The following is a 27,736-nucleotide window of genomic DNA, read 5'->3' on the forward strand; positions in this document are numbered from 1 at the left end:
TCTCTGGTACAGTGACACTATACTTTCACTGGAACAATGACCTCACAATGACATCACAATTGCATCACCTTCACTGAATGATGGATGACTGACGTACAACACTCTCCCTCTGGGTGTGCGTGTGTGTGTGTGTGTGTGTGTGTGTGTGTGTGTGTGTGTGTGTGTGTGTGTGTGTGTGTGTGTGTGTGTGTGTGTGTGTGTGTGTGTGTGTGTGTGTGTGTGTGTGTGTTAGTTCAGTTCATATATATATATATATATATATATATATATATATATATATATATATATAGAGAGAGAGAGAGAGAGAGAGAGAGAGAGAGAGAGAGAGAGAGAGAGAGAGAGAGAGAGAGAGAGAGAGAGAGAGAGAGAGAGAGAGAGAGGCAGATGTGATCATGTCTGATGAGCCCACTACCAGATGTCTGTGTCATTAAATATGATAATAAGATAAAAAATCAAATCACTGGAGTCTGAATACTGAGGGTTATGAAAGTGTTTTCATTCTATGTTGAAGTGTTTCAGGAACAGAATTACAGTCCAAAGTAAAAATGCTGGTAGACATGGATTACATTCTTTGGACAACAATATGAAACACTAGCTCTATGTATTCATAAGGTGTGGCAGAGTAAATATCATATTCTGATAACATTCTGCTCTTTGATTCATCCAGCATGGATGGCAGTGGTGTAAAGTAACTAAGTACATTTACTCAAGTACTATACTTAAGTAAAGTTTTGAGGTATTTTTTACTTTGCTGGAGTATTTCCAATTTCCAAAACCTTTACTTCCACTCCACTACATCTCAGAGGCAAATATTGTTCTTAAACTCCAGTACAATCATTTGAAAACTTACTTGAGGTCCCTGAGTCAAGTTTAAAGACCAGAGGTGACCGATCCTTTTCAGTCGTAGCTCCCATATTATGGAATGGGCTCCCCTCCCTTATCAAACTGGCCCCCACCATCCAGACCTTTAAATCTGGCCTCAAGTCCCACCTTTATACCTAGGCTTTTGATCCCGTTTGAGAGTTTCTATGGTCTATGTTTTCTTTCAGTGTCTGCTGACACTATACTGTGTCTGTGATGTCTCCTTTTGTTGTTTATTTTGTTTCTTATTTTGCTGTATGTTTTGCTGTTGTTTCTGTGTTTTAGCTCACCCAGTGTATTTGTTTTTTGAGTTTCTGTACAGCACTTTGGAAACCTTAAAAAAAAGTTGTAAAATGTGCTATATAAATAAAGTGGATTGGATTTATTATGAAACATACATTAACCACTTTAGCACTATTTTATAGATAGGCTATTTGAAAATAGCTGATCTACAAGCTCACAACGCGTCACAATGTGACGCGTTGTCAGCTTGTAGATCTGCTATTTTCAAACATTTTAGTACCTTTACCTTTGGTACTTTGAATATATTTTGATGCCAATACTTTTGGACTTTTACTCAAGTAACATTTTTAACACAGGGCCTTTTACTTGTAACAGAGTATTTTTATATTGTGTTATTGTTACTTTTAGCTGAGTAGAATATCTGAGTACTTCTTCCACCAGCGTTGTGAGCTTGTTGATCTGCTATTTTCAGCGAAAGCTTCCCCCCACAATAACAGAAAAACAGGAAAGACACTGGCAGAGAGCCCTGAGGTACTCCTTGGCGGACAGCCCATATGGGGTTTAAATGGTTAAACCTGACGCCCTGTTTAGGCCATGTCATTATCAGGGTTGCCAGATCTGCTTATTATAATTTCCCCGCAAGATTTTATTTGAAAATAGCCGATCTACAAGCTCACAACGCGTCGCATCGCAACGTGTTGTGAGCTTGTACTGTAGATCGGCTATTTTCAAATAGCTGATGTATGACCTGGGTTGCTTGTTTCTCTTACAGAATCTGGCAACACTGGTCATCATACAAGAACAGTTATAATTACAAACAATGTCCAACAGTTGCAGATCTACAAGCTCACAACACGTGTTGATTGGCTATTTTTGTTATTTTTCCCATGACTCCATCAAAATTAAGCAGTGGTGGAGAAAGTGCTACATCGCGACGCATTGTGAGCTTGTAGATCTGCTATTTTCAAATGGCCGAAATCTGAAGTGTGTTGAAGTCTGAAGTTAATGTGTGTATTGTAATAATAATACAATAAAAAAGTAACTACTGTATAGTATGTGAAGTTTTCAAATAGTACAGCACTTGAGTACTTAGTTACTTTACACCACTGAAATGAAGTGGTTAACTTTCCAAGAGAATTCCAGGAACACTGGTACCTTGTTATTATCACCTATATGTGTATTAAACCTTGTATTATATTTTGACATTGTATGAGCATGTGCACAAATAAAGTCTTTGAATGATGAATCTTTATGTGAGCTTCTTACAGAACACTTTACATCAGTGTTGTTTGCTGTGGCTGAGAATCAAAACAAGCTTGGTCTCCATAGCAACGTGTTGTTGTCTGCTATGCGTTATTATGATTCCCACACCGCGTCGTGGCAAACCCGCTGAGCGGGCGCTGTGATTGGTCAGTAGTCGCTGTGATTGACAGTTCTCGTTTTTGCTACTATGCCTATACCTAACCTCAACCCTAACCCTAACCTCAGTAAAACTATGCCTAAACCTAACCCTAACCCTAACCCTAACCTCAGTAAGACTATGCCTAAACCTAACCCTAACCCTAACCCTAACCTCAGTAAAACTATGCCTGCCGGGGAGCCAATCAGACACGTAAGGCGGGTCTAAATCCAGGACGCGGCGTGGGATTCATAATAACGCGTCTGCTATAAAGGAACAGGTGTGCAAATCAATCTTAAAGGGATAGTTCACCCAAAAAATGTCACCCAATGGAGACTTGAATTCATGGATATTTTTTAGTTTGTCATCAAAGTATTGGCTTAGGAATGGGACAAAACAAAAATGAAAATATCCATGAATTCAAGTCTCCATGGGGTGACTAATCCATAGGGGGGAATCGTTTTGGGGGTGAACTATCCCTTTAATGACTGAGGCTTTATTACTGCAGGGAGGAGGGGGCACGGTGAGCTTGATGTTACTCTGTTGCCATCTTGTGGTGGTGAGCAGCTACGACACCCACTGAAATAGGTTCAAATCATATCCAGGGCTGCAACAATTCATTACTTTCCCAGTGATTATTCTATTACGTTTTCTATTCATTGAATAATTGATAATTGTGTTTTTGTTTTTAATTTTGTATTCATTGTTGGGCAAAAATATTAATCCTCTGACAGACAGATAGACAGAACTGCTGTTTAGGTCAGAATCATTCCGTGACACCTGACCTCACATAACTCTGAATGGCCATCAATTCACTATGATGTGCTGTGTGTGTGTGTGTGTGTGTGTGTGTGTGTGTGTGTGTGTGTGTGTGTGTGTGTGTGTGTGTGTGTGTGTGTGTGTGTGTGTGTGTGTGTGTGTGTGTGTGTGTCTCTCAAATAACACTATTGGTGAGGACATTCTAATCTTCACCATTAAAGCACGTCTACAAGTGCTGCCGACCAAGTTTAACTTGGCAACCTGGTATCCATCACAACATGACCCACACTGTATTCTACACCCAGTACCACATGACAAAGAGACAGTCGTACACATCTTAAATGGCTGCAGCCACTATAAAGGACTGTACATTGCCAGACATGATCGTCTGGTGGATCTGGTCTCAGACAGAATCAGAGAAGTACAGGAAAGGACAACAAAATGTATAAACACAGCACTGTAAAACTAGACTGGTTTGATCACAATGACACACATGTCAATTCACTGCAAGATATTCCAAATACCCCAGATATTGTGTTCATTAATGAAATGAGAAAAAACGTTACTATCTTCGAAATAGGCTGCCCATTTTATTTGTATATGGACATTTGTTTTACATCCAAACGTATGAAATATCAGCCTTTGGTGGAACGTATTATGGCCTTGGGATATAACTGTCAACTTATTGTCCTTGTGTTTGGGAGTCTGGGCCACGTCCACAAACTTGTGCTCCGCGGCATGCAATTGGGTGGATTGCAAAAGACAAATGCAAAAAAGTTGGCTAAATACTGTTCTGTCTCAGCTATTAAGGGCAGTCTGTCTATCTGGAGAAGGCGATGTTTCATTTACCCTTGAGTGGCAAAAAAAACAACTGTTGAATTTCTGTATATAGTATGTCATCAATTCGTTATCTTTTTTCCTCTGTGTGTTAAGCATGTGCAGCAGTTGTATCTGGTTTGCCCGTATAATGTGACCTTCTTCTGATCAATGTTTGGATCTATCATGTATTGCGCTTTTTGTGCAGATCCAAATAAAATAATTCAAATGTGTGTGTGTGTGTGTGTGTGTGTGTGTGTGTGTGTGTGTGCGTGTGCGTGCGTGCGTGCGTGCGAGTTTGTGTGTGTGTGTGTGTGTGTGTGTGCGTGAAATGGAAACCCTCTCCGATGCAATCCAAGCTGCTGAGGACCAGCTGAGAGCCGACGACCACGTCTCATTCCTGCAGAACTACATGACCACTATGGAGGGAGTCCAGCTCACCCTGCAGGACCCACCGCCGGTCTCAGGAGCGCTGATAGACGAGGCCAAACACCTGAAGAACCTGACCTTCAGAGTCTGGGACAAGATGAAGGACATTGTCTCCTACACTCCTGTCATCCTGGACCCCAACACTGCTCATCCAGACAGACAGACAGACAGACAGACAGACAGACAGACAGACAGACAGACAGACAGACAGACAGACAGACAGACAGACAGACAGACAGACAGATATTGCTTAGCAACAGGGTAAGCATCACATGCTCACTCCCCATCTTATCAGAGCTGCTGCAGGGGAGGCACACCGTAGACATATAAAGGTAAAAAAAATAAACTATTGGCCAATTACAGCGCCGCTTTCCAGGGACTTGTCAGAATGTAGTTGTATAAAAATATAAAGGGATATATACATTTAAGGAAAAGTCCTGGAAAAGACACGCTGTGATTGGCCAGTAGTCAGGAAGACTGTCTTCCCAAATATGGCGGCCGCGGATACAGGTCGCTCCGATGAACTGCAGCGGCCAATGAGTTCACTAGGTTTCTATATCTATGGACCAATAAGGTGTCTAGGTTTCTATCTATGAGGCACAGGGCATTCCTATGATTGAACTTTAAACAGAATAAGCAGGTTCTACTTCTTTCTAATTGCCTAGCAACTCCTTGGATACCACAGTTCATGTAGATTTGGTGACGTGTGTGTGTGTGTGTGTGTGTGTGTGTGTGTGTGTGTGTGTGTGTGTGTGTGTGTGTGTGTGTGTGTGTGTGTGTGTGTGTGTGTGGGTGTGCGTGTGTCATTCCTGTTGTCAGTCCATTTCCTTGTTCAGTTGTTCAGCCTTTTTTTCAGACTGAGATCACCCGTCAGTCAGAGAGCGACACGAAAAACTAACCGAGAGGCAAATATCAATCAATCAATAAATAGATTAATAGACGCACGGATCATTTGAACGACCAGGTAGACCGACTACAAGACAGACAGACAGACAGACAGACAGACAGACAGACAGCTACAATCTCTACTAAGGTAAGAACAGACTAAAAAGTGCTACAAATATTACTGTTACTACTACTACTAGTATAACTGCTATAATTGATACTCATAATGTTATCGTTTTTTTTGTCTTCTAGTATTCCTCTGGTGTAACAGCCTCAGAGAACATTCCAGATCAGGGAGCGGCAGACAAAATGGCTTCTCGTTTCACTGGCCAGGAAGAGGAGCTGACGTGTCCCGTGTGTCATGACATCTTTAAACATCCCGTTGGGCTGTCCTGTGGCCACAGCTTCTGCAAAGACTGTCTGCAGGAATGGTGGAAGGATAAATCAACAAAAGAATGTCCTGTTTGTAGGAGCTCCTCCAAGGACCATCCTCTTGTTAACTTTGCGCTGAAGAACCTGTGTGAAAACCTCTTGAAGGAGAAAGGCCGTAGCTCCTCGTCGGTGAGCTCTGAGGTCCTCTGCACCGCACACGGTGAGAAGCTCAGGCTCTTCTGTCTGGACGACCAACAGCCGGTCTGTGTTGTGTGTCGCGATTCAAAAAAACACGCCGGACACAAGTTCTTACCAGTGGACGAAGCATCAGGACTTTGCAAAGAGAAGGTCCAGGAATCACTGAAGCCTTTAAAGGAGAAACTGAAGGTCTTTGATGAAGTTAAAACAGATTACGACAAAATAGAAAATCACATCAAGGTTCAGGCCAGGAACACAGAGACGCAGATTAAGGAACAGTTTCAGAATCTTCGTCGGTTCCTAAAGAAGGAAGAGAAGGCCAAGATCGCCACTCTGTGGGAGGAAGAGGCTCAGAAGAGTCAGGAGATGAAGGAGAGGATTGAGGGTCTGAGCAGAGAAATGGAAACCCTCTCCAATGCAATCCAAGCTGCTGAGGACCAGCTGAGAGCCGACGACCACGTCTCATTCCTGCAGAACTACAAGACCACGATGGAGGGAGTCCAGCTCACCCTGCAGGACCCACCGCCGGTCTCAGGAGCGCTGATAGACGAGGCCAAACACCTGAAGAACCTGACCTTCAGAGTCTGGGACAAGATGAAGGACATTGTCTCCTACACTCCTGTCATCCTGGACCCCAACACTGCTCATCCTCGACTCATGCTGTCTGATGATCTGAACAGTGTGAGATGTGTAAAAGAAGAAGACGCACAGCAGCTTCCTAACAACACAGAGAGGTTTGACCAGTGGGCACTAGTCCTGGGTTCTGAGGGCTTTAACTCAGGGTCTCACAGCTGGGATGTTGAGGTTGGAGACAATACATCATGGGTAGTAGGTGTGTGTGTGGAGTCTGTCCAGAGGAAGGAAGACACATGGAGTGGAATCTGGCCTATAATGTTCATGGAGGGTGAATACAGAGCATTCCTTTCATCAGACCCTGATGATGATGATGGTGAGCAGACTGTTCTCTCAGTGAATCAGAAACCCCGGAGGATCAGAGTCAAGCTGGACTGGGACAGAGGACAGCTGTCCTTCTCTGATCCTGATTCTAACACACACCTACACACCTTCACACACACTTTCACTGACACACTGTTTCCATTCATTATGACTGGTGCTGATGATGAGTCTCTGAAGATGTTACCAGGGAAGATCTGTGTCACTGTGGAAAACCACAGTTAGAGCGTCTGGCGTCCAATAAAAAACCTACAGAATATATTTATCTGGTATTGATTAAGGGTTCTCCATGCAAATCAGAAGGGATTGTTTTATGGCAGGTTTTTGATTTTTATTTTGAATTATTGTTTTCTATTAATGTTTCATTCAGTTAAGAATTGTTTTGGTATTACATACAGACAGACAGACAGTTAAACAGATACAATGATTCCTGACAACATACTTTTATTTTATAGTGTATAAACGATCAGTTTGTAATTCTATTGGTATAATGGTGACTTGTTTGATATGATTATTACTGATAACATGTTTTATATTGTAGTGTTTGTCATTTAGGGATCAGGTTTTAATTCTATAGTTTCTATGTGACAGTGATGATGTCTGTTGATGTATTTGATCTGATTAAAGATGATGAGAGTAAAGTGAGTCAGACGTGTGTTTGTAACAGTCAGCATTCAGAAGATCATACACTAGAAGATGTATTAAAAGTAAAAGTACTCAATCAACCCCAGTAGTTGAGTACAAGTATAAATACTACTGGTCGAATATTATAGTGAAAGTTACTCTGTCATATTATAGTCAGGGGATATTAGCAGAATATTTTCCAATCTTGGAATAAATTCCTTACCAAAAAAAATCTTAACCAATGTGTTTGTAAAGGTGTCTAGTAACACATCTCACAAAGACTGAAATTCAGTATCCCTAGGAGAATTTTTGACAGCTCCTTAAAGTTGGGGTACCCACCATAACCTTGGTTAAAAAAAAATCAAGAAAAAAAAAATCCAAATTTATTTCTGTTTTAGTTAGCATGTGAGGGGTCGAACTATGTTGTTTTTATGATTCTGAATCCATTGCAATCATTTGTTTTGCACCAAAACCACTCCTTGGGCTAAAAACGGCCATAGCCATGTATACTTTTTGTGTAAAAAGCCCATTGAGATTGGGCCGTTTTTAGCCCAAGGAGTGGTTTTGGTGCAAAACAAATGATTGCAATGGATTCAGAATCATAAAAACACCCTAGTTTGACACCTCACATGCTACTTAAAACAGAATTAGATTTTGATTTTTTGGGGGGATTTTTTTTTAACCAAGGTTATGGTGGGTACCCCAACTTTAAGGAGCTGTAAAAAAGTCTTCTAGGGATACTGAATTTCAGTCTTTGTGAGATGTGTTACTAGATACCTTTGCAAACACATTGGTGAAGATTTTTTTTTGGTAAGGAATTTATTCCAAGACTTTTTTAATATCCCCTGACTATTAATACTTGAGGTAAAGTACTGGAGTACTTACAAAAACAGAAGAAATACTTAAGAATTCAAAATTACAAAGTACATTTACTTACTAATTATCTTGTTGGGGAAAAAACAACATTCTTCACTGATGGGAAGTTACATTCAGTAGTGTGGATAAATACAATTTGTACACAAAAGTACACATTAGAAAGTCACTATGATGTGCTCTGTGTGTGTGTAAAACTTTTCCATTGGTACAAGCATTGCTTAGCAACAGGGTAAGCATCACATGCTCACTCCCCATCTTATCAGAGCTGCTGCAGGGAAGGCACACCATAGACATATAAGGTAGACTCCTCCTCCTCAGAGGAGGAGTCTACCTTTATATGTATATGAGACACACCGGAGACATATAAAGGTAGACTCCTCCTCCTCAGACTCTGGGGCGTCTGTATCGCTGCCGCCATATTAGGGAAGGCACGCTTCCTGACTATTGGCCAATTACAGCGCCGCTTTCCGGGACTTGTCAGAATCTAGTTGTATAAAAAAATAAAGGGATGTATATATTTAAGGAAAAGTCCCGGAAAAGACACGCTGTGATTGGCCAGTAGCCAGGAGGAGTGTCTTCCCAATTATGACGGCCGTGGATACAGGTCGCTCCGATGAACTGCAGCGGCCAATGAGTTAACTAGGTTTCTATATCTATGGACCAATGAGGTGTCTAGGTTTCTATCTATGAGGCACAGGGCATTCCTATGAATGAACTTTGAACAGAATAAGCAGGTTCTACTTCTTTCTAATTGTCTAGCAACTCCTTGGATACCACAGTTCATGTAGATTTGGTGACGTGTGTGTGTGTGTGTGTGTGTGTGTGTGTGTGTGTGTGTGTGTGTGTGTGTGTGTGTGTGTGTGTGTGTGTGTGTGTGTGTGTGTGTGTGTGTGTGTGTGTGTGTGTGTGTGGGTGTGCGTGTGTCATTCCTGTTGTCAGTCCATTTCCTTGTTCAGTTGTTCAGCCTTTTTTTCAGACTGAGATCACCCGTCAGTCAGAGAGCGACACGGAAAACTAACCGAGAGGCAAATATCAATCAATCAATGAATAGATTAATAGACGCACGGATCATTTGAACAACCAGGTAGACCGACTACAAGACAGACAGACAGACAGACAGACAGACAGACAGACAGACAGACAGACAGACAGACAGACAGACAGCTACAATCTCTACTAAGGTAAGAACAGACTAAAAAGTGCTACAAATATTACTGCTACTACTACTACTAGTATAACTGCTATTATTGATACTCATAATGTTATCGTTTTTTTGTCTTCTAGTATTCCTCTGGTGTAACAGCCTCAGAGAACATTCCAGTTCAGGGAGCGGCAGACAAAATGGCTTCTCGTTTCACTGGCCAGGAAGAGGAGCTGACGTGTCCCGTGTGTCATGACATCTTTAAACATCCCGTTGGGCTGTCCTGTGGCCACAGCTTCTGCGAAGACTGTCTGCAGGAATGGTGGAAGGATAAATCAACAAAAGAATGTCCTGTTTGTAGGAGCTCCTCCAAGGACCATCCTCTTGTTAACTTTGCGCTGAAGAACCTGTGTGAGAACCTCTTGAAGGAGAAAGGCCGGAGCTCCTCGTCGGTGAGCTCTGAGGTCCGCTGCACCGCACACGGTAAGAAGCTCAGGCTCTTCTGTCTGGACGACCAACAGCCGGTGTGTGTCGTGTGTCGCGATTCAAAAAAACATGCCGGACACAAGTTCTTACCCGTGGACGAAGCGTCAGGACTTTGCAAAGAGAAGGTCCAGGAATCACTGAAGCCTTTAAAGGAGAAACTGAAGGTCTTTGATAAAGTTAAAACAGATTACGACAAAACAGAAAATCACATCAAGGTTCAGGCCAGGAACACAGAGACGCAGATTAAGAAACAGTTTCAGAATCTTCGTCGGTTCCTACAGAAGGAAGAGGAGGCCAGGATCGCCGCTCTGCGGGAGGAAGAGGCTCAGAAGAGTCAGGAGATGAAGGAGAGGATTGAGGGTCTGAGCAGAGAAATGGAAACCCTCTCCAATGCAATCCAAGCTGCTGAGGACCAGCTGAGAGCCGACGACCACGTCTCATTCCTGCAGAACTACAAGACCACGATGGAGGGAGTCCAGCTCACCCTGCAGGACCCACCGCCGGTCTCAGGAGCGCTGATAGACGAGGCCAAACACCTGAAGAACCTGACCTTCAGAGTCTGGGACAAGATGAAGGACATTGTCTCCTACACACCTGTCATCCTAGACCACAACACTGCTCATCCTGAACTCATGATGTCTGATGATCTGACCAGTGTGAGACGTGTAGAGGAGCAGCAGCTTCCTGACAACCCAGAGAGGTTTGACCACTGGGACCAAGTCCTGGGTTCTGAGGGCTTTAACTCAGGGTCTCACAGCTGGGATGTTGAGGTTGGAGATAATATATGCTGGGCAGTAGGTGTGTGTGTGGAGTCTTTCCAGAGGAAGGGAAACACAGGAAGCGGAAAACGGTTTATACAGTTCCATGAGGGTGGATACAAAGCAATCTCCACATCAGGGCCTGATGATGATGATGATGATGATGATGATGATGATGATGATGATGATGATGATAATGAGTGTACTGTTCTCTCAGTGATCCAGAAACTCCGGAGGATCAGAGTCCAGCTGGACTGGGACAGAGGACAGCTGTCCTTCTCTGATCCTGATTCTAACACACACCTACACACCTTCACACACACTTTCACTGCGACACTGTTTCCATATGTTGGTCATTATGATAACAATGGTTTGTCTCTGAAGATGTTACCAGGGAAGATCTGTGTCACTGTGGAAAACCACAGTTAGAACGTGTTGCGTCCAATACAAAACCTACAGAATATATTGATCTGCTATTGATTAGAAGATCTCCATGGTAATCAGAAGGCAGTGGTTTATGGCAGGTTATTCATTTTCATTTTGAATTACATGTGATTATTTAATTAATGTATCATTCAGTTTAGAATTGCTTTGGTATTACAGACTAACAGAGACAGAGAGACAGACCGACAGACCGACCGACAGACAGACAGACAGACAGACAGACAGACAGACAGATCACGCTTTATAAACACAGTTATGGCGGACAGACAGCTAAACAGATCAAATGATTCCTGATAACATACTTTTATTTTATAATGTATAACCGATCAGTTTGTAATTCTATTGGTATAATGGTGACATGTTTGATATGATTATTACTGATAACATGTTTTATATTGTAGTGTTTGTCATTTATGGATCAGGTTTGAATTCTATAGTTTCTATGTGTCAGTGATAATGTCTGTTGATGTATTTGATCTGATTAAAGATGATGAGAGTAAAGTGAGTCAGACGTGTGTTTGTAACAGTCAGCATTCAGCAGATCATACACTAGAAGATTTTTTCAAAGTAAAAGTACTCAATCAACCCCAGTAGTTGAGTAAAAATATAAATACTGCCGGGTCAGTTATTAATGGTGAAAGTTCCTCTGTCAAATTAATACTTGAGATACTGGAGTACTTGTTTTAAAAATACTTAAGTATTCAAAATTAAAAACTGCATTTAAAATCCTGGTCACTATACTGCCTCCCCCTGGTCAGCCGGGGCGCCTGATGGAGGGGAAGGGAACTGGTTGGAATAACGTGTTCCTTCCACGCGCTATGTCCAACCAGGGAAAACTCCCCCCTGTCAGGTGACAAGAAGGTCAGTTGGCTCTCATGCATTGAAGGAGGCATGAGCTCGGCCCTGGCCTCCCTAGGCTGGTGGGGGGAGTGTAGTGCCCAGGATCACTTAGCAAATTGGCACCGGGTGAAAAAAGGGTTACAAAATCGTGCGATAAAAATTATAAGGGAAGAAAAAAACTGCATTTAAATGTTGTAACAATTCATTGAAATGTTGACCTTTTTCCAAACAAATCCAAAGATTTTTCCAGAAAGGCAGGACGTATTCTGGCACATCAAATTAAGAGTCAAGCATCCTCTCAGGAAATTAAACAAATAAGGACCCCGTCGGGTGAACTGTCTGTAAACCCGGCAATTATTAATGACTCTTTTAAAACATATTATTCAGAGCTATATACTTCGCAATCCCCAGCTGACAACTCTGACATGATAAGGTTCCTGGACAGCCTGGAATTTCCATCTGTAACAGCTATTCAAGCAGAAGAGTTGAATCAACCATTAAAAAAAAGTGAAATTGAAAACTCAATTAAACTAATACAAAGTGGGAAGGCTTCCGGTCCTGATGGTTATCCTATAGAGTTTTATAAGAAGTTTATTGATAAATTATCCCCCCTTTTGTTAAAAATGTATAATGATTCCCTGGACCAGGGAGCACTACCTCAAACTCTCACTGAAGCCTCAATAATACTATTGCCTAAGCAAGGCAAGGACCACACTGAGTGTAGCTCATACAGGCCTATTTCCCTTTTGAATGCAGACTATAAAATCTTAGCTAAAGCCTTAGCACTACGTTTCGAACCAGTTATGGCAAATATTATATCACCAGACCAAACTGGATTTATGAAGAACCGCCACTCCTTCTCTAATATACGTCGCTTACTTAACATTATTCTCTCCCCTGCATCCACTGAGACAGCAGAAGTGGTTGTCTCTTTGGATGCAGAGAAAGCGTTCGATAGGTTGGAGTGGGGGTATCTATTCGAGGTCCTTAAAAGGTATCGTATGGGCTCTACATTTATATCCTGGATAAAGCTTTTATATTCTTCACCTAAGGCATCACTGAATACGAACGGCACAAGGTCCCAATATTTCTCACTCAGCAGAGGCACACGCCAGGGCTGCAACCTGTCTCCTATGCTCTTCGCCGCGGCGGTGGAAACGCTATCTATGGCGCTTAAATCTGCCAACTTCACTCAAGGGATTTATAGAGGGGGTTCAGAACACATTCTTTCGTTATATGCAGACGATTTATTATTATTTATATCTGATCCGTTAACCGTTATTCCCCAGACAATAGAACTATTGAACAGATTTGGATCTTTCTCAGGCTATAAATTGAACCTCTCAAAGAGTGAATGCTTCCCAATAAACAGCTTGGCCCTTCAAATTCCAGAAACGTGTCTTCCTTTCAAAATGTCTAAAAACTATTTCAAATATTTAGGTGTGAATATCTGTAGACATTTATCAGACCTTTACAAAAATAATTTCCCACCTCTAATGGACACGCTTAAATTGGATTTGGAAAGGTGGAATAGCTTACATATAACCCTTGCCGGGAGAGTAAACTGCATCAAAATGAATGTGCTCCCACGCTTTCTGTATCTTTTTCTGCCAGTCTTTTTACCCAAATCCTTCTTCGGAACAGTAGATAAACTAATTTCATCCTTTTTATGGAAAGGTAAAATTCCTAGGATAAGGAAGGAGTTTTTACAGAGACATAGCTCTGAAGGTGGACTATCACTACCTAATCTCAGAAACTATTATTGGGCAGCCAATATACACAAAATGATACCCTGGATACAGGATCCTACACTGACCTGGTGCGACCTTGAAGTTAAATCATGTCCTACCACCTCATTTCTAGCCTTACTTACATCTAAACTACCTATTCAACCTAAAACATTCTCATCTAATCCAATTGTGTTCTCCACCTTAAGAATCTGGTCTCAATTCAGAGTTGCCCTTGGACTCAGAGGAATGTCTAACCATAGTCCTATTCTGAACAACCACCTTTTCTCCCCATCCAAGAATGATGCAGCCTTTTCTTTGTGGCAGAGACCAGCCCTTGTTAAGTTAAGGGATCTTTATATAGACAATATATTCTGTAGCTTCAGCGAACTGTTTGAAAAGTTTAACCTCCCAAATTCTCATCTGTTCCGATATTTCCAGGTTCGAAACTTTGTGAAAAATAATAACTCCTCCTTTCCAAATGCTATCCCCAACTCTTTAATTGACACAGTTTTGGACATCTCCATGATGGGGAAAGGTTTAATTTCAAAGGTTTACACCTCAATTTGTACTCATACAGTTATTTCTTTGGACAAAATTAAAACAGATTAGCAACATGAACTGGGCAGGGTTATAGATGATGAACTTTGGGAGGAGGCTTTAATGAGAGTGAATGACAGTACATCATGTGCTAGGCTGAACCTAATACAATTTAAAGTGGTGCACCGTATTTATTTTACTAATTTTAAACTTTCTAAAATATACCCAAGTATCACAGATTCCTGTAACAGATGCCATATGTCCCCAGCAAATATGACACACATGTTTTGGTCTTGTCCCCGCCTACAAGGCTACTGGACTGCCATTTTTTAAACATCTTGCTGAAGCTTGGAACATAGAGTTGTCACCGGGTGCAGAGATGGCGTTGTTTGGAATTTGCCCAGATCATCAACATATTGGAAGGGGTATCAAGCAGAATCTTGCCTTTATATCTTTAATAGCAAGAAGAAGGATACTACTGGAGTGGAAGTCACCACTGGCCCCTAAAGCATCTGTATGGCTTAAAGACCTCATGATGTACCTAAATTTGGAGAAAATAAAATTTAATCTGAGAGGATCACCGGGCAAATTCGATCAGGTTTGGGGCCCTATGATTAAATATATAACTAAATTAAACTAATACAGGACAGATAAAGCAAACACTGCCATCGACACGTTGACAAGCTCTAGGTTAATACATGTTAAAGGAAGAAAATAACAGATTCCTGTTTCTTTTCTCGGATACACTCCATATGTACCATGGGGAGGGCTAGGAGGGGTAGCGAGGGAAATAATACATATTTTACTACTTTTTATTTTTTATTTTATTATTATTATTATTTTTTTAGTTAAGTGTATGTTACATGTCTGAATGTTGTATGTGGGATTTGGGTGGGGGGTAGATGTAAGGGCACAAAAAAAAATAAAAATACTTTTGACATCCTATGGTAACTGTATTATATGTACTATGTGCTGGTCAAAAGCAATAAATAAACATTTAAAAAAAACATTTACAGTTTACGCATTTAGCAGACGCTCTTAATCCAGAACAATTTACAGTAAGCAAGGACACAAGATAATACATCATAATACACATAATAGATAAAATGCATAAAAATAGTAATCTAATAATAAAGTAATACATAAGTTAACCAATAGTCTAATTGAACTAATACATACGTAAACCAAGAACCTATCATCAGTCTACATTGAAACTATACACACTATAGGATGTCAGTTCAATAATGACCTGGCATCTGTCTACATACTGTAACATGCTATCTAAGTTACATTTTAGCCTCTGCATAATCCTGCAAGGGACCCCCCAAAATAATCATATTTGAACTGGGGCCCCCAAAATAATCATCATATTTGAACTGGGGACCCCCCAAAATAATCATATTTGAACTGGGGATCTCCAAAAATAATCAAATTTGAATTGGGGACCCCCCACCCTGACAAGCACTTGGAATAGTAGGTGTTGAGATTACATTTAGTTTGACTCGGTTCCACAGATGCAAATTGTGACAGCCGATCTATAAGCTCACAACACTTTTTGCCTCTTTCTTAGAACATTTGACAATTTGGCCAATGTTTGACCATTTTGTTTGTATAGTTTGTTGATTACTTTTGACACAATAGTAGTCTTATTTTTTTTGTTTTTAGCAAAACTTTATAAATGTGCAGATACCTTGTATACACATATAGGCCTACCGTTGGTTTGTTTACTGTTTAAAGGGATATTTCACTTTCAAAAAAAAGTTTTGGTCATTTTATCGTCTACTCAGGCCTTTGTGAGCCCCCCAGACAGTTTTTAAGTTGCTTGATTCAGTATTTAGATATTTGACATTCATTTTCACAGACACGCCCCCTTCCTATACAAACCCATTGTAACATCAAACTCCATTTTAACCATGTTAGATTCATCAAAAACACCCGTCCTCGGTTCTGGTGACTCACCCTGCCCCCCCCCTTTTCATTTATTTTATTTCTTTATTTTTTTATTGTATTTTATTTTTTTCACTTTCTAAAAAAAATATAAAAAATACATGAAAAAAGTAATTGAAAAAACAAGGCCCCCTCACGTATTAGGGGGGCGGTGTGAGTCACCAGAACCAAGGACGGGTGTTTTTGATGAATCTAAAATGGTTAAAATGGAGTTTGAAGTTACAATGGGTTTGTATAGGAAGGGGGCGTGTCTGATAACATGAATATCAAATATCTAAATACTGAATCAAGCAACTTAAAAACTGTCTGGGGGGCTCACAAAGGCCTGAGATGATAAAATGACCAAAAGTTTTTTTGAAAGTGAAATATTCCTTTAAGTGAGAAAACGATGTTGCACATTACACCCCCCCCCCACCCCCCAAGGTCTCGATTTTGGGAAACACTGCAAGATCAATAAATGAGGCCCACTGTTTCTGAACCATAGACAGTAAGAAGAATGGACAGAGTGACGCCATTGGTTTTTACAGATATTTCAAAAATATAGTATATTTTATATTCTAGAAACAAAATAAAAAACCTAAGTCGGAGTTAAAGGTAGGGTAAGTGATTTGATTTGGTTAAAATAAGTGTTAAATAGCTCTATATTCTGATAGTACTCATTTCTATTGAGTGTTTGTTCAGTAAAAGGAGTCTCCTTGTCTCTCCAGCTCTTTATAAAACAGAAAATGTATTTTCGTTCCAGTTTCAGTTTCATTTCCAATTTCATTTCCAATTTTATCCAACCAGGACAGAGAACGGGGCGGCAGTGGCTCAGGGGTAGAGTGGCTGGGTAGAGTGAACTGGAAAACTGCAAGGTTCCCAGTTCGATCCCGCGCTGGGGCGCTCCCCTAGAGTTAGTGTCGAAGTGTCCTTGAGCAAGACGCTGAACCCCTAATTGCTCCCAATGAGCAGGTTGGTGCCTTGCATGGTTTCCGCTGCCATTGGTGTATGAATGTGTGTGTGAATGGGTTAATGGCACAATCAATATAAAGCGCTTCGGATAGAAGCGCTATATAAATGCACCATTTACCATTTTTACCATTTAACTCAATCAGGATACAGATTAAACAAGTGAAATTGGAAGTGATGACACTAAGAAATGAGAAGACAAAATTGGAACGGGAACTCTATACAAATGAAGCTTAAAAATGGGTGCTTTCTCCTGATTGGCTGAGATTTTGACACCTACCGGAAAATGTATTTTCTGTTTATTAAAGAGCTGTGAGACAGGGAGACATCTGTTACTGAAAAAACACTCTATAGCAATGATTACTATCAGAATATAGTGTTTCAACCTTTTAACAAAATACTTTTTGTTTTAACCAAAAAATATCACTTACCCTACCTTTAAGTGGTTTGACAGCTTGAGGATCCAATGGAGTTAGGCGGTTTAGTCAGAATCGTTTTTTAATACGTTTCATTGGTTCAATATTTGTAAAACCCACACACAGAAATAAAGGGTGATCAATAGCACTGATTTATAAAATAAAATAAAAAAGTTGTAAAATGGAGATAGTTGGTTTTGCCATCAGTTTCTGCCCGACAGCGAGGATATATTAAAACAGTGTCTTAATCTTTATACCAGATGTAGACCTCTGTGTGAAATATTGTAGCACAGCATATTGTGTATTGTCTCAAAGTGGGGTCCGGGGACCCCCAGGGGTCCTTGAAGAGGTTCCAGGGGGTCCCCAAGTTCATATAGCATCAATATAGCACCAAAAAACACTTACCCATATCTGCTATTTGAAAATGGCCGATCTTCAAGCTCACAATGTGTATCGATGCAACACATCGTGAGCTTTATAGATCTGCTATTTTCAAACATTGAAAAAAACATTTTAACAACACAAATCTTGTATGGGGGTCCCTGGCTCAAAATATTTTCAGATGGGGGTCTGCGGACAAATACATATTCATGTGAGGGTCCTTGACACAAAACTGATATTTTCCCTATTGATACATTTCAGTCAGCTTAATGGACCTGGAAATAAATGTAGATTTGCTTTAATTCGATTTAATCAATTAATATACACATAACGGGGTGAAGTAACTATAGAGACTAAAGCCATGAAATTAATTCAACTTCTCCCAGCGAGTAAAACCTACCATTCTTCTGCGTATTTTACTTTACAGAAAATTACAATTAAATTCTACTCAGTGATTCACAGCTGATTTTATTCAAACAAACCTGAATAAATGCAATTAATAATGTGTTGGATTCAGCTCAATGCCATTGCAAACTGCACATAGTCTTTTTTTATTTTGTATAGTGTACTAATATTTATTTACTTACTACATTTAACCCAGTCTCAGTTTTTGCAGTGCAGCCAGCCAGCCAGCCAGCCAGCCAGCCAGACAGACAGCCAGACAGACAGACAGACAGACAGACAGACAGTAATTGCCATAATGGGTTGTAATTTGTTATATTTTTCATTATCTATTGTAATATAATTTATTTGCCCTGGGTTTACTATGTATTTGTAGCACCGTAAGGTCTAATTGTCTTGATCTAGCCGGAACACTTTATAAGGAGTAGTTTCATGCAGATCCACAAGCGTGTTACACTGATACACTTCCGCTCACTAAGGAACGTATTGTTGTTTGAGCATGTGCGGTACGGAATAAGGTAGGCCTACTTGTCTTTGCTTTATAAATGTGTACATTTATGTTCCTATCATGCGTCTTTATGTTGATAAGATGTACTTTTGTTCCAGTTGTGCGTTGCTGTTGTTGACCGTGGATTCACTCTCATTCCCTTTGGTTTATGTGCAGTCAGCGAGACCGTGTTTGTGTTTCAGTCATGTTTTTGTTACATTCATGTTGTTTATACTTTAATCTTACATTGTTTATGTGCGTGTATTGTTTATGCTTTGTTTTGTACAGTTTTACGTTGTTGGATTGTTTGCCAGTAAGAGTGCAATAAATCTACCGGTATGAAGAACAACCAGAGTCGTTTATGGGACCAAAGGCAGTGATACAGACAGACAGACAGACAGACAGACAGACAGACAGACAGACAGACAGACAGACAGACAGACAGACAGACAGACAGACAGACGGTGTTTTTGAGTCAGTCTTTTCAAACAAATCTTCGAGTGGATCTTAGTGAAAAAAAGTGATTTTATTTCTGCCATGGGAGCCACAGTACAACCAGTCATCTAAAGAAATTGAACTTTGATTCATTGTCTTATGATAACAGTGTGTGTGTGTGTGTGTGTGTGTGTGTGTGTGTGTGTGTGTGTGTGTGTGTGTGTGTGTGTGTGTGTGTGTGTGTCATTCCTGTTATCAGAAGAAAATTAATCAAAGTCCATTTCCTTGTTTAGTCGTTCAGCCATTTTGTGAGACTATAGTCACTCGTCAGAGAGAGCGACACGAAAAACAAACTGAGACGCAAATATCGATCAATCATAAAATAGATAAATTAACAGACAGACGGATCATTTGAACAACCTGGCAGACCGAGTGTTATCTGATACAATCTCCACTGAGGTAAGAACATAAAGATAATAAACAAGAAATGACAGTCATATGTATCAACTTTCAGCAAGCTAAACCCCTTGAAAACTACTGTCAACTCATGACTCTTACTAAACATTACCAAACATATATGCATATTAAACTTGTTTTGGGGTGATAAAACAGATGCAATGATGTTCCCAAGCTGGTCCGGCTTCTGTTTACCATTCAGTCCGGGTTTAGATCCTGCCCTATCCGATAATTGACACTCACACATACATGAACACAAACATGTCCGTGTCCGCTCTAGACAGAATATTATGCAAATTACAAAGCGAATTGGACAGCGTTTCAAACGCAGACCAGAAAACGTCCCATGACCATTTTCTTCATCGAACATGGCCAGCATAGCATTCTGACTAAACACACTATGTCATACATGTGTTTAGTAATGTACTTTTTGCACTAAGATCCACTCTGTTTGTTTGAAAAGACTGACACAAAGTCAGTCTGTCTGTCTGTCTTTTTTGTTCTATCGTTAAATACAACATATTTATTGATACAAACTATTGATACTCATAATGTTATTGTTGTTGTTTTGTCTGCTAGTATTCCTCTGGTGTAACAGCCTCAGAGAACATTCCAGATCAGGTGTGTGACCGGCAGACAAAATGGCTTCCCGTTTCACTGGTCAGGTAGAGGAGCTGACCTGTCCCGTGTGTCATGAGATCTTTAAACATCCCGTTGTGCTGTCCTGTGGCCACAGCTTCTGCAAAGACTGTCTGCAGGAATGGTGGACGAAAAAGTCAACAAAAGAATGTCCTGTTTGTCAGAGAAGATCCTCCAAGGGTTATTCTACAAACTTTGCGCTGAAGAACCTGTGTGAGAACTTCTTGAAGGAAAAAGGCCGGAGCTCCTCGTCGGTGAGCTCTGAGGTCCTCTGCACCGCACACGGTGAGAAGCTCAAGCTCTTCTGTCTGGACGACCAACAGCCGGTGTGTGTTGTGTGTCGCGATTCAGAGAAACACGCCGGACACAAGTTCTTACCCGTGGATGAAGCGTCTGGACCTTGCAAACAGAAGGTCCAGGAATCGCTGAAGCCTTTAAAGGAGAAACTAAAGGTCTTTGATAAAGTTAAAACAGATTACGATAAAACAGAAAATCACGTTAAGGTTCAGGCCATGAACACAGAGACACAGATTAAGGAACAGTTTCAGAATCTTCGTCGGTTCCTACAGGAGGAAGAGGAGGCCAGGATCGCCGCTCTACGGGAGGAAGAGGCTCAGAAGAGTCAGGAGATGAAGGAGAGGATTGAGGGTCTGAGCAGAGAAATGGAAACCCTCTCCAATGCAATCCAAGCTGCTGAGGACCAGCTGAGAGCCGACGACCACGTCTCATTCCTGCAGAACTACAAGACCACGATGGAGGGAGTCCAGCTCACCCTGCAGGACCCACCGCCGGTCTCAGGAGCGCTGATAGACGAGGCCAAACACCTGAAGAACCTGACCTTCAGAGTCTGGTACAAGATGAAGGACATTGTCTCCTACAGTCCTGTCATCCTGGACCCCAACACTGCTCATCCTGGACTCATGCTGTCCGATGATCTGACCAGTGTGAGACGTGGAGAAGAGGAACATCAGCTTCCTGACAACCCAGAGAGGTCTGACCGCTATATCTGTGTACTGGGTTCTAAGGGCTTTAACTCAGGGTCTCACAGCTGGGATGTTGAGGTTGGAGACAATGAAATCTGGGAAGTTGGTGTGTGTGCGGAGTCTTACCCGAGGAAGCCGAAGGTAGGCAGAGGGAGTGGACACTGGTATATACAGTTCTATGAGGGTGGATACAAAGCAGTCTCATCAGGGCCTGATGATGATGATGATGATGATGATGATGATGATGATGATAATGATGACGATGACGATGATGATGATGATGACGATGATGATGATGATGATGAGTGGACTGCTCTCTCAGTGAATCAGAAACTCCGGAGGATTAGAGTCCAGCTGGACTGGGACAGAGGACAGCTGTCCTTCTCTGATCCTGATTCTAACACACACCTACACACCTTCACACACACTTTCACTGACACACTGTTTCCATACATTTATAATGGTAATAATGGTAAGTCTCTGAAGATGTTACCAGGGAAGATCTGTGTCACTCTGGAAAACCAAAGTTAACGTTTGGTGTCCAATAAAAAACGTACAGAATGTATTGATCAGGAGATCTCCATGGTAATCAGAAGTGATTGGTTTATGGCAGGTTATTAATTATTATTTTGAATTACATGTGATTATTTAAATATAATTTGGTTTTGAATTGCTTTGGTGGACAGACAGACAGACAGACAGACAGACAGACAGACAGACAGACAGACAGACAGACAGACAGACAGACAGACAGACAGACAGATAAATCATGCTTTACAATGTGTATTGAATTCAAACATGCACACAGCTATGGTGGACAGATAGTTAGACAGATAAAACGATTAGATTACTGATAACATACTTTTATTTTCTTGTGAATAAAGGTTACTTTTGTAATTATATTGGTATGATGGTGAAATTTTGATTATTACTGATAACATGTTTTATATTGTAGTGTTTGTCATTTATGGATCAGGTTTGAATTCTATAGTTTCTATGTGACAGTGATGATGTCTGTTGATGTATTTGATCTTATTAAAGATGATGAGAGTAAAGTGAGTCAGACGTGTGTTTGTAACAGTCAGCATTCAGCAGATCATACACTAGAAGAGTTATTACAAGTAAAAGTACTCAATCAACCCCTGTAGTTGAGTAAAAGTATAAATGCTGCTGGTCAAATATTAATGGTGAAAGTTTCTCTGTCAAATTAATACTTGAGGTAAAGTACTGGGGTACTTGTTTTAAAAATACTTAAGTAAGCCTATACAAAATCCCAAAGTACTTTTTTATTTATTTTTTAACATCAATTCAATTTAGACTATTTTCAAACAAATCAAAAACAAAGTTTTTTTTTCCAGAAACTTTAAAAAACACATAATTAACAGTGAAAATAACAGATCTACAATAGCAGGCAACACACAGCAACATACAAACATCAGTGTTACATCAGTATATTTCATTACATGCATATTAATACTCATAAAGAGATGACATAACTGTAATGCTGCATAACTTTATCTTTTAGCCGTTTCTCCTTTTGTTCTTTCTGATTTTTCCTAAACTAACATCTGATGACTTAGAACAGTAGATCTGATCTATTTAGTAGCTTTAGGTCCTACTGTACAAACTTAGAAGTACACTAGATCACTGCTTCTCATCCTTTTCAGCCAGCGACCCCCCAAAAGAAGACATACTGTACACAGGACAACACCACACAGGAGAATACACATATGACCCTAGTATGTTATCTGCTGCTTTCATTTCACATGTATGTAGGTTAGCACTACAGGTGTTGGACATCATAGACAATCAAAACTATGGCAAATCTATTTTGACCAGTAAAACAATTATTAAAACAGTAATAATATTACAATTGTATATCTCTGCTGTGAACAGTGTTGGAAAGTAACTGAAGTAATATGTAACTTAAAGTAAATGGATCAATTAACAACTTAAACATTACTTTATTACTTCTGTTGTGCAACAAAATAATAACATCCTCTCCTGTTTTTCCTGCCTCTGTCTCAATACTGAACACATGTTTTGTTACAATGAACTGTTCTGCATTGCTGTGGAGCAGTGGTTTCTGTGGAGTGTTTCAGTAGTGAGTGTGCAAGTGTTTCAATATTGAACGTATATCATTTCAGTAGTATATGTAAGAGTGTCTCATCAGCGTGTGTGAAAGTGTCTCAAAGTTGAATGTAAAAGCATTTCAGTAGTAAGTATAAGACTGTCTCGTTAGCGTGTGTGAAAGTGTTTCATTATTTTTGGCTTAAACGGCCCCTCATATCAACGGGCGCTTTTGATTATTACTACGCTTACGACCAGGAGCAGTCACCCAGTCGGGCTAGCCTAAAGTGAGCACCGCTAGCTATGGTTTCCTCCACCTGACAGAGCCTCGCCTCCAGCGCTGTAAACACACTGCACTTGTTACATACATCCGACACAATAAAGTTGTCGGGTTGTAAGTAACTATACATGTGACATACAGTACAGGAGAGAGGATGAGAGCGAGACGGGAACCCGGGGGGGAAGGAGTGAGGGGAGGCATGCGTTAATCCGACAGACCTTTTCTCCGACTATGTGGCATCCGCGTGCGGTTAGGGTTAGGGTGCGGGTTTGGTTCGGGTTTAGTATTGGAAACGTCGGAGCGCTGCGCTGTCGGAGGAATGCGCTGTCGGACTAACGTACTGCACCCAGGAGTGAGAAGCCAAGGTAGCCTCTAAGCTAAAGCTAGGCTAATTGCAAAGCCAACAACCAACGGCAAAGTTAGTCCCTTAGCTAGACAATCAGCCCAAGCAGCGATAAAGTCGCCACACAGTACAGAGATAGGGTAGTAGTTAGCAGTGATAGTGTGTGTTCAAATCACAATAATGCAATAATATCAAGGTTAGCGTCTTGCGCAGCTCAACGATATACGTCTCGCTAGCTCAGACAGTACAGGAAGTGACGTAACACGCTTACCGTCGGGCTACGTCAGGCTTGCCAGATCCTCTTGCACAGGGTATGGGTCCTACAATCACTAGTGCAAACACTACTACTACTACTATTGATTTTAGAACTTTCCAGTAACATAAGTATTGTTGTTATTATTATTTGTGTAGTTTATGAACCAAATAAAAAAATGCCTGCATATGTAGAATGTATACGTTTACTATATTGTCAGAGGGATATGTGGTCATAGTAGGTACAGGTACATACAATTATGGAGGCCTGTTGTGTTGGGGTCCACAGCGGGGGACTTTGCATGTGTCACATGAGAGTCACATGAGAGTGTTGATTGATTAGGTCAGATGAGGAGCTGGGGGAGAGTGGAGCTGTTATAGAACAGTGCTAAAGCCTGTGTTTCCACATTTAAGACAATACACAAGTCACATGATTAATCAACAGAAGGTTACACCCACATGGGTAGACCAAACCCATATAAATAGAGAGAATCCTCACTAAAAGGACACATTTGTGTTCTACACATGCATCAGTGTTACTAGTTACCAGGGTGTTATTGCTGCGTACATCATTTTCCATTGCGAGCTCTGAGGGATTTCCGGTAAGAACTGAGACCGTGTTTATACGACAATAAATGTATATATTTCCGATATGTTTTATAGTTATGTGTGTACATTTCATGTCAGTAATTTGTCGTTGTGTTGTTGTTTGTGTTTCCTTTTCTATGTTTATAACCTACTGGCTTGAATGTGTTAGTGTGTGTTTGTATTTTGTGTTAGTATAATAAAACCATCAAAGACACGGTTCTGAGTTGTGTCAGCTAACTCGGTTGCTGAAATACCCTTTACATCTATTGCATAGCAAGTGTGATTGGTAGATAATTGTACAATTGATACTCATAATGTTATCGTTGTTTTGTCTTCTTGTATTCCTCTGGTGTAACAGCCTCAGAGAACATTCCAGATCAGGGAGCAGCAGAGAAATGGCTTCCCGTTTCACTGTTCCAAAAGAGGAGCTGACCTGTCCCGTGTGTCGTGACATCTTTAAACATCCCGTTGTGCTGTCCTGTGGCCACAGCTTCTGCAAAGACTGTCTGCAGAAATGGTGGACGGAAAGTTGGACAAATAAATGTCCTTTTTGTCAGAGAAGATGCTCCAGGGATCATTTTCTTACAAACGTTGTCGTGAAGGACCTGTGTGAGAACCTCTTGGAGGAGGAAGGCCAGAGGTCCTCGTGGGTGAGCTCTGAGGTCCTCTGCACCGCACACGGTGAGAAGCTCAAGCTCTTCTGTCTGGACGACCAACAGCCGGTGTGTGTTGTGTGTCGCGATTCAAAAAAACACACCAGACACAAGTTCTTACCCGTGGACGAAGCGTCAGGACTTTGCAAACAGAAGGTCCAGGAATCGCTGAAGCCTTTAAAGGAGAAACTGAAGGTCTTCAACTTCGATGAAGTTAAAACAGATTACGACAAAACAAAAAATCACATCAAGGTTCAGGCCAGGAACACAGAGACGCAGATTAAGGAACAGTTTCAGAATCTTCGTCGGTTCCTGCAGGAGGAAGAGGAGGCCAGGATCGTCGCTCTGCGGGAGGAAGAGGCTCAGAAGAGTCAGGAGATCAAGGAAAGGATCGAGGGTCTGAGCAGAGAAATGGAATCCCAAGACGCCTGGGTGACTGCTCCTGGTCGTAAGCGTAGATATAAACAAAAGCACACGGGACACCAACCACTTCACGTTTCAAACAGATTTTCCCCACTCGCTGCTACACCCGTTGAGTTTAGCAGTGAGACGTCAGCTCCACTCTGTGACACGCCCCCTCCGCGTGTCACTGCGCTGATAGACGAGGCCAAACACCTGAAGAACCTGACCTTCAGAGTCTGGGACAAGATGAAGGACATTGTCTCCTACACTCCTGTCATCCTGGACCCCAACACTGCTAATCCATATCTCATGCTGTCTGATGATCTGACCAGTGTGAGACGTGTAGAGAGACAGCAGCTTCCTGACAACCCAGAGAGGTTTGACTGCAAGTCGTACAGAGTTCTGGGATCTGAGGGCTTTAACTCAGGGTCTCACAGCTGGGATGTTGAGGTTGGAGACAATAAACACTGGGTAGTAGGTGTGTGTGTGGAGTCTTACCAGAGGAAGGGAGGCATAGGGAGTGGATACTGGATAATAACTTTCTATAAGGGTTCTGAATACAGATCATACTTCTCATCAGGGCCTGATAGGGAGAAGACTGTTCTCTGGGTGAATCAGAATCCTCGGAGGATCAGAGTCCAGCTGGACTGGGACAGAGGACAGCTGTCCTTCTCTGATCCTGATTCTAACACACACCTACACACACACCTTCACACAAACTTTCACTGAGACACTGTTTCCATTCATTTATGGTAATGCTAATGGTCCATCTCTGAAGATGTTACCAGGGAAGATCTGTGTCACTCTGGAAAACCACAGTTAGAACGTCTGGCATCCAATAATAGCCTCCATTGAGCCGGTATTGATTAGGAGATCTCCATGGTAATCAGAAGGGATTGGTTTATGGCAGGTTATTCATTATCATTTTGAGTTGCATGTGATTATTTAATTAATGTATCATTCAGTTTTGAATTGCTTTGGTATTACAGACAGACAGACAGACAGACAGACAGACAGACAGACAGACAGACAGACAGACAGACAGACAGACAGACAGACAGACAGACAGACAGACAGACAGACAGACAGACAGACAGACAGAGCTATATGGTGGACAGATAGTTAAACAGATAAAATGATTCCTGATAACATACTTTTATTTTGTAGTATAGAAACGATCAGTTAGTAATTCTATTGGTATAATGGTGACATGTTTGATATGATTATTACTGATAACATGTTTTGTATTGTAGTGTTTGTCATTTATGGATCAGGTTTCAATTCTATAGTTTCTATGTGACAGTGATGATGTCTGTTGATGTGTTTGATCTGATTAAAGATGATGAGAGTAAAGTGAGTCAGACGTGTGTTTGTAACAGTCAGCGTTCAGTAGATCATACACTAGAAGAGTTATTACAAGTAAAAATACTCAATCAAACCCAGTAGTTGAGTGAAAATATAAATACTGCTGGGTCAAATATTAATGGTGAAAGTTCCTCTGTCAAATTAATACTTGAGGTAAAGTACTGTAATTGTTTTAAAAAATACTTAAGTATTCAAAATCACAAAGTACATTTTTCTCTTTTTTTAATATCAATTCATTGCTGTATTGGAATTTAGACATTTAGACATTTTCCAAAAAAATCCAAAGATTTTTCCAGAAACTTTCATAAACTATAATTAACAGTGAAAATAGCAGATC

At 40.9% G+C, this 27,736-nt stretch overlaps 3 protein-coding genes across 3 annotated transcripts in view; all 3 read left to right on the forward strand.

Annotated features, from left to right (window-relative positions):
* Positions 1–5,373: 5,373 nt before the first annotated feature.
* Positions 5,374–27,736, forward strand: part of LOC311046712 (nuclear factor 7, brain-like) — a 71,574-nt gene continuing 49,211 nt past the window's right edge. The window contains exon 1 of the mRNA XM_084059221.1: positions 5,374–5,540. The gene's annotated coding sequence lies outside the window, so the exon portion shown is untranslated. The remainder of the gene's footprint in view (positions 5,541–27,736) is intronic.
* LOC311046710 (nuclear factor 7, brain-like) lies at positions 5,690–18,718 on the forward strand. The gene is made up of 2 exons (XM_084059217.1): positions 5,690–7,301; positions 18,686–18,718. Exon 1 carries the CDS (start codon positions 5,702–5,704, stop codon positions 7,139–7,141), a length of 1,440 nt encoding a protein of 479 aa, XP_083915343.1. The 5' UTR covers positions 5,690–5,701; the 3' UTR covers positions 7,142–7,301; positions 18,686–18,718.
* On the forward strand, positions 9,758–27,130 carry LOC311046844 (zinc-binding protein A33-like; the record flags this gene model as incomplete). The annotated part of the gene is made up of 2 exons (XM_084059419.1): positions 9,758–11,235; positions 26,928–27,130. The coding sequence occupies one exon, from the start codon at positions 9,758–9,760 to the stop codon at positions 11,228–11,230; it is 1,473 nt and encodes a 490-aa protein (XP_083915545.1). The 3' UTR covers positions 11,231–11,235; positions 26,928–27,130.

This window comes from Gymnoscopelus microlampas (assembly GCF_963454915.1).
Source record: "Gymnoscopelus microlampas genome assembly, chromosome: 6".
Lineage (NCBI taxonomy): Eukaryota > Metazoa > Chordata > Actinopteri > Myctophiformes > Myctophidae > Gymnoscopelus > Gymnoscopelus microlampas.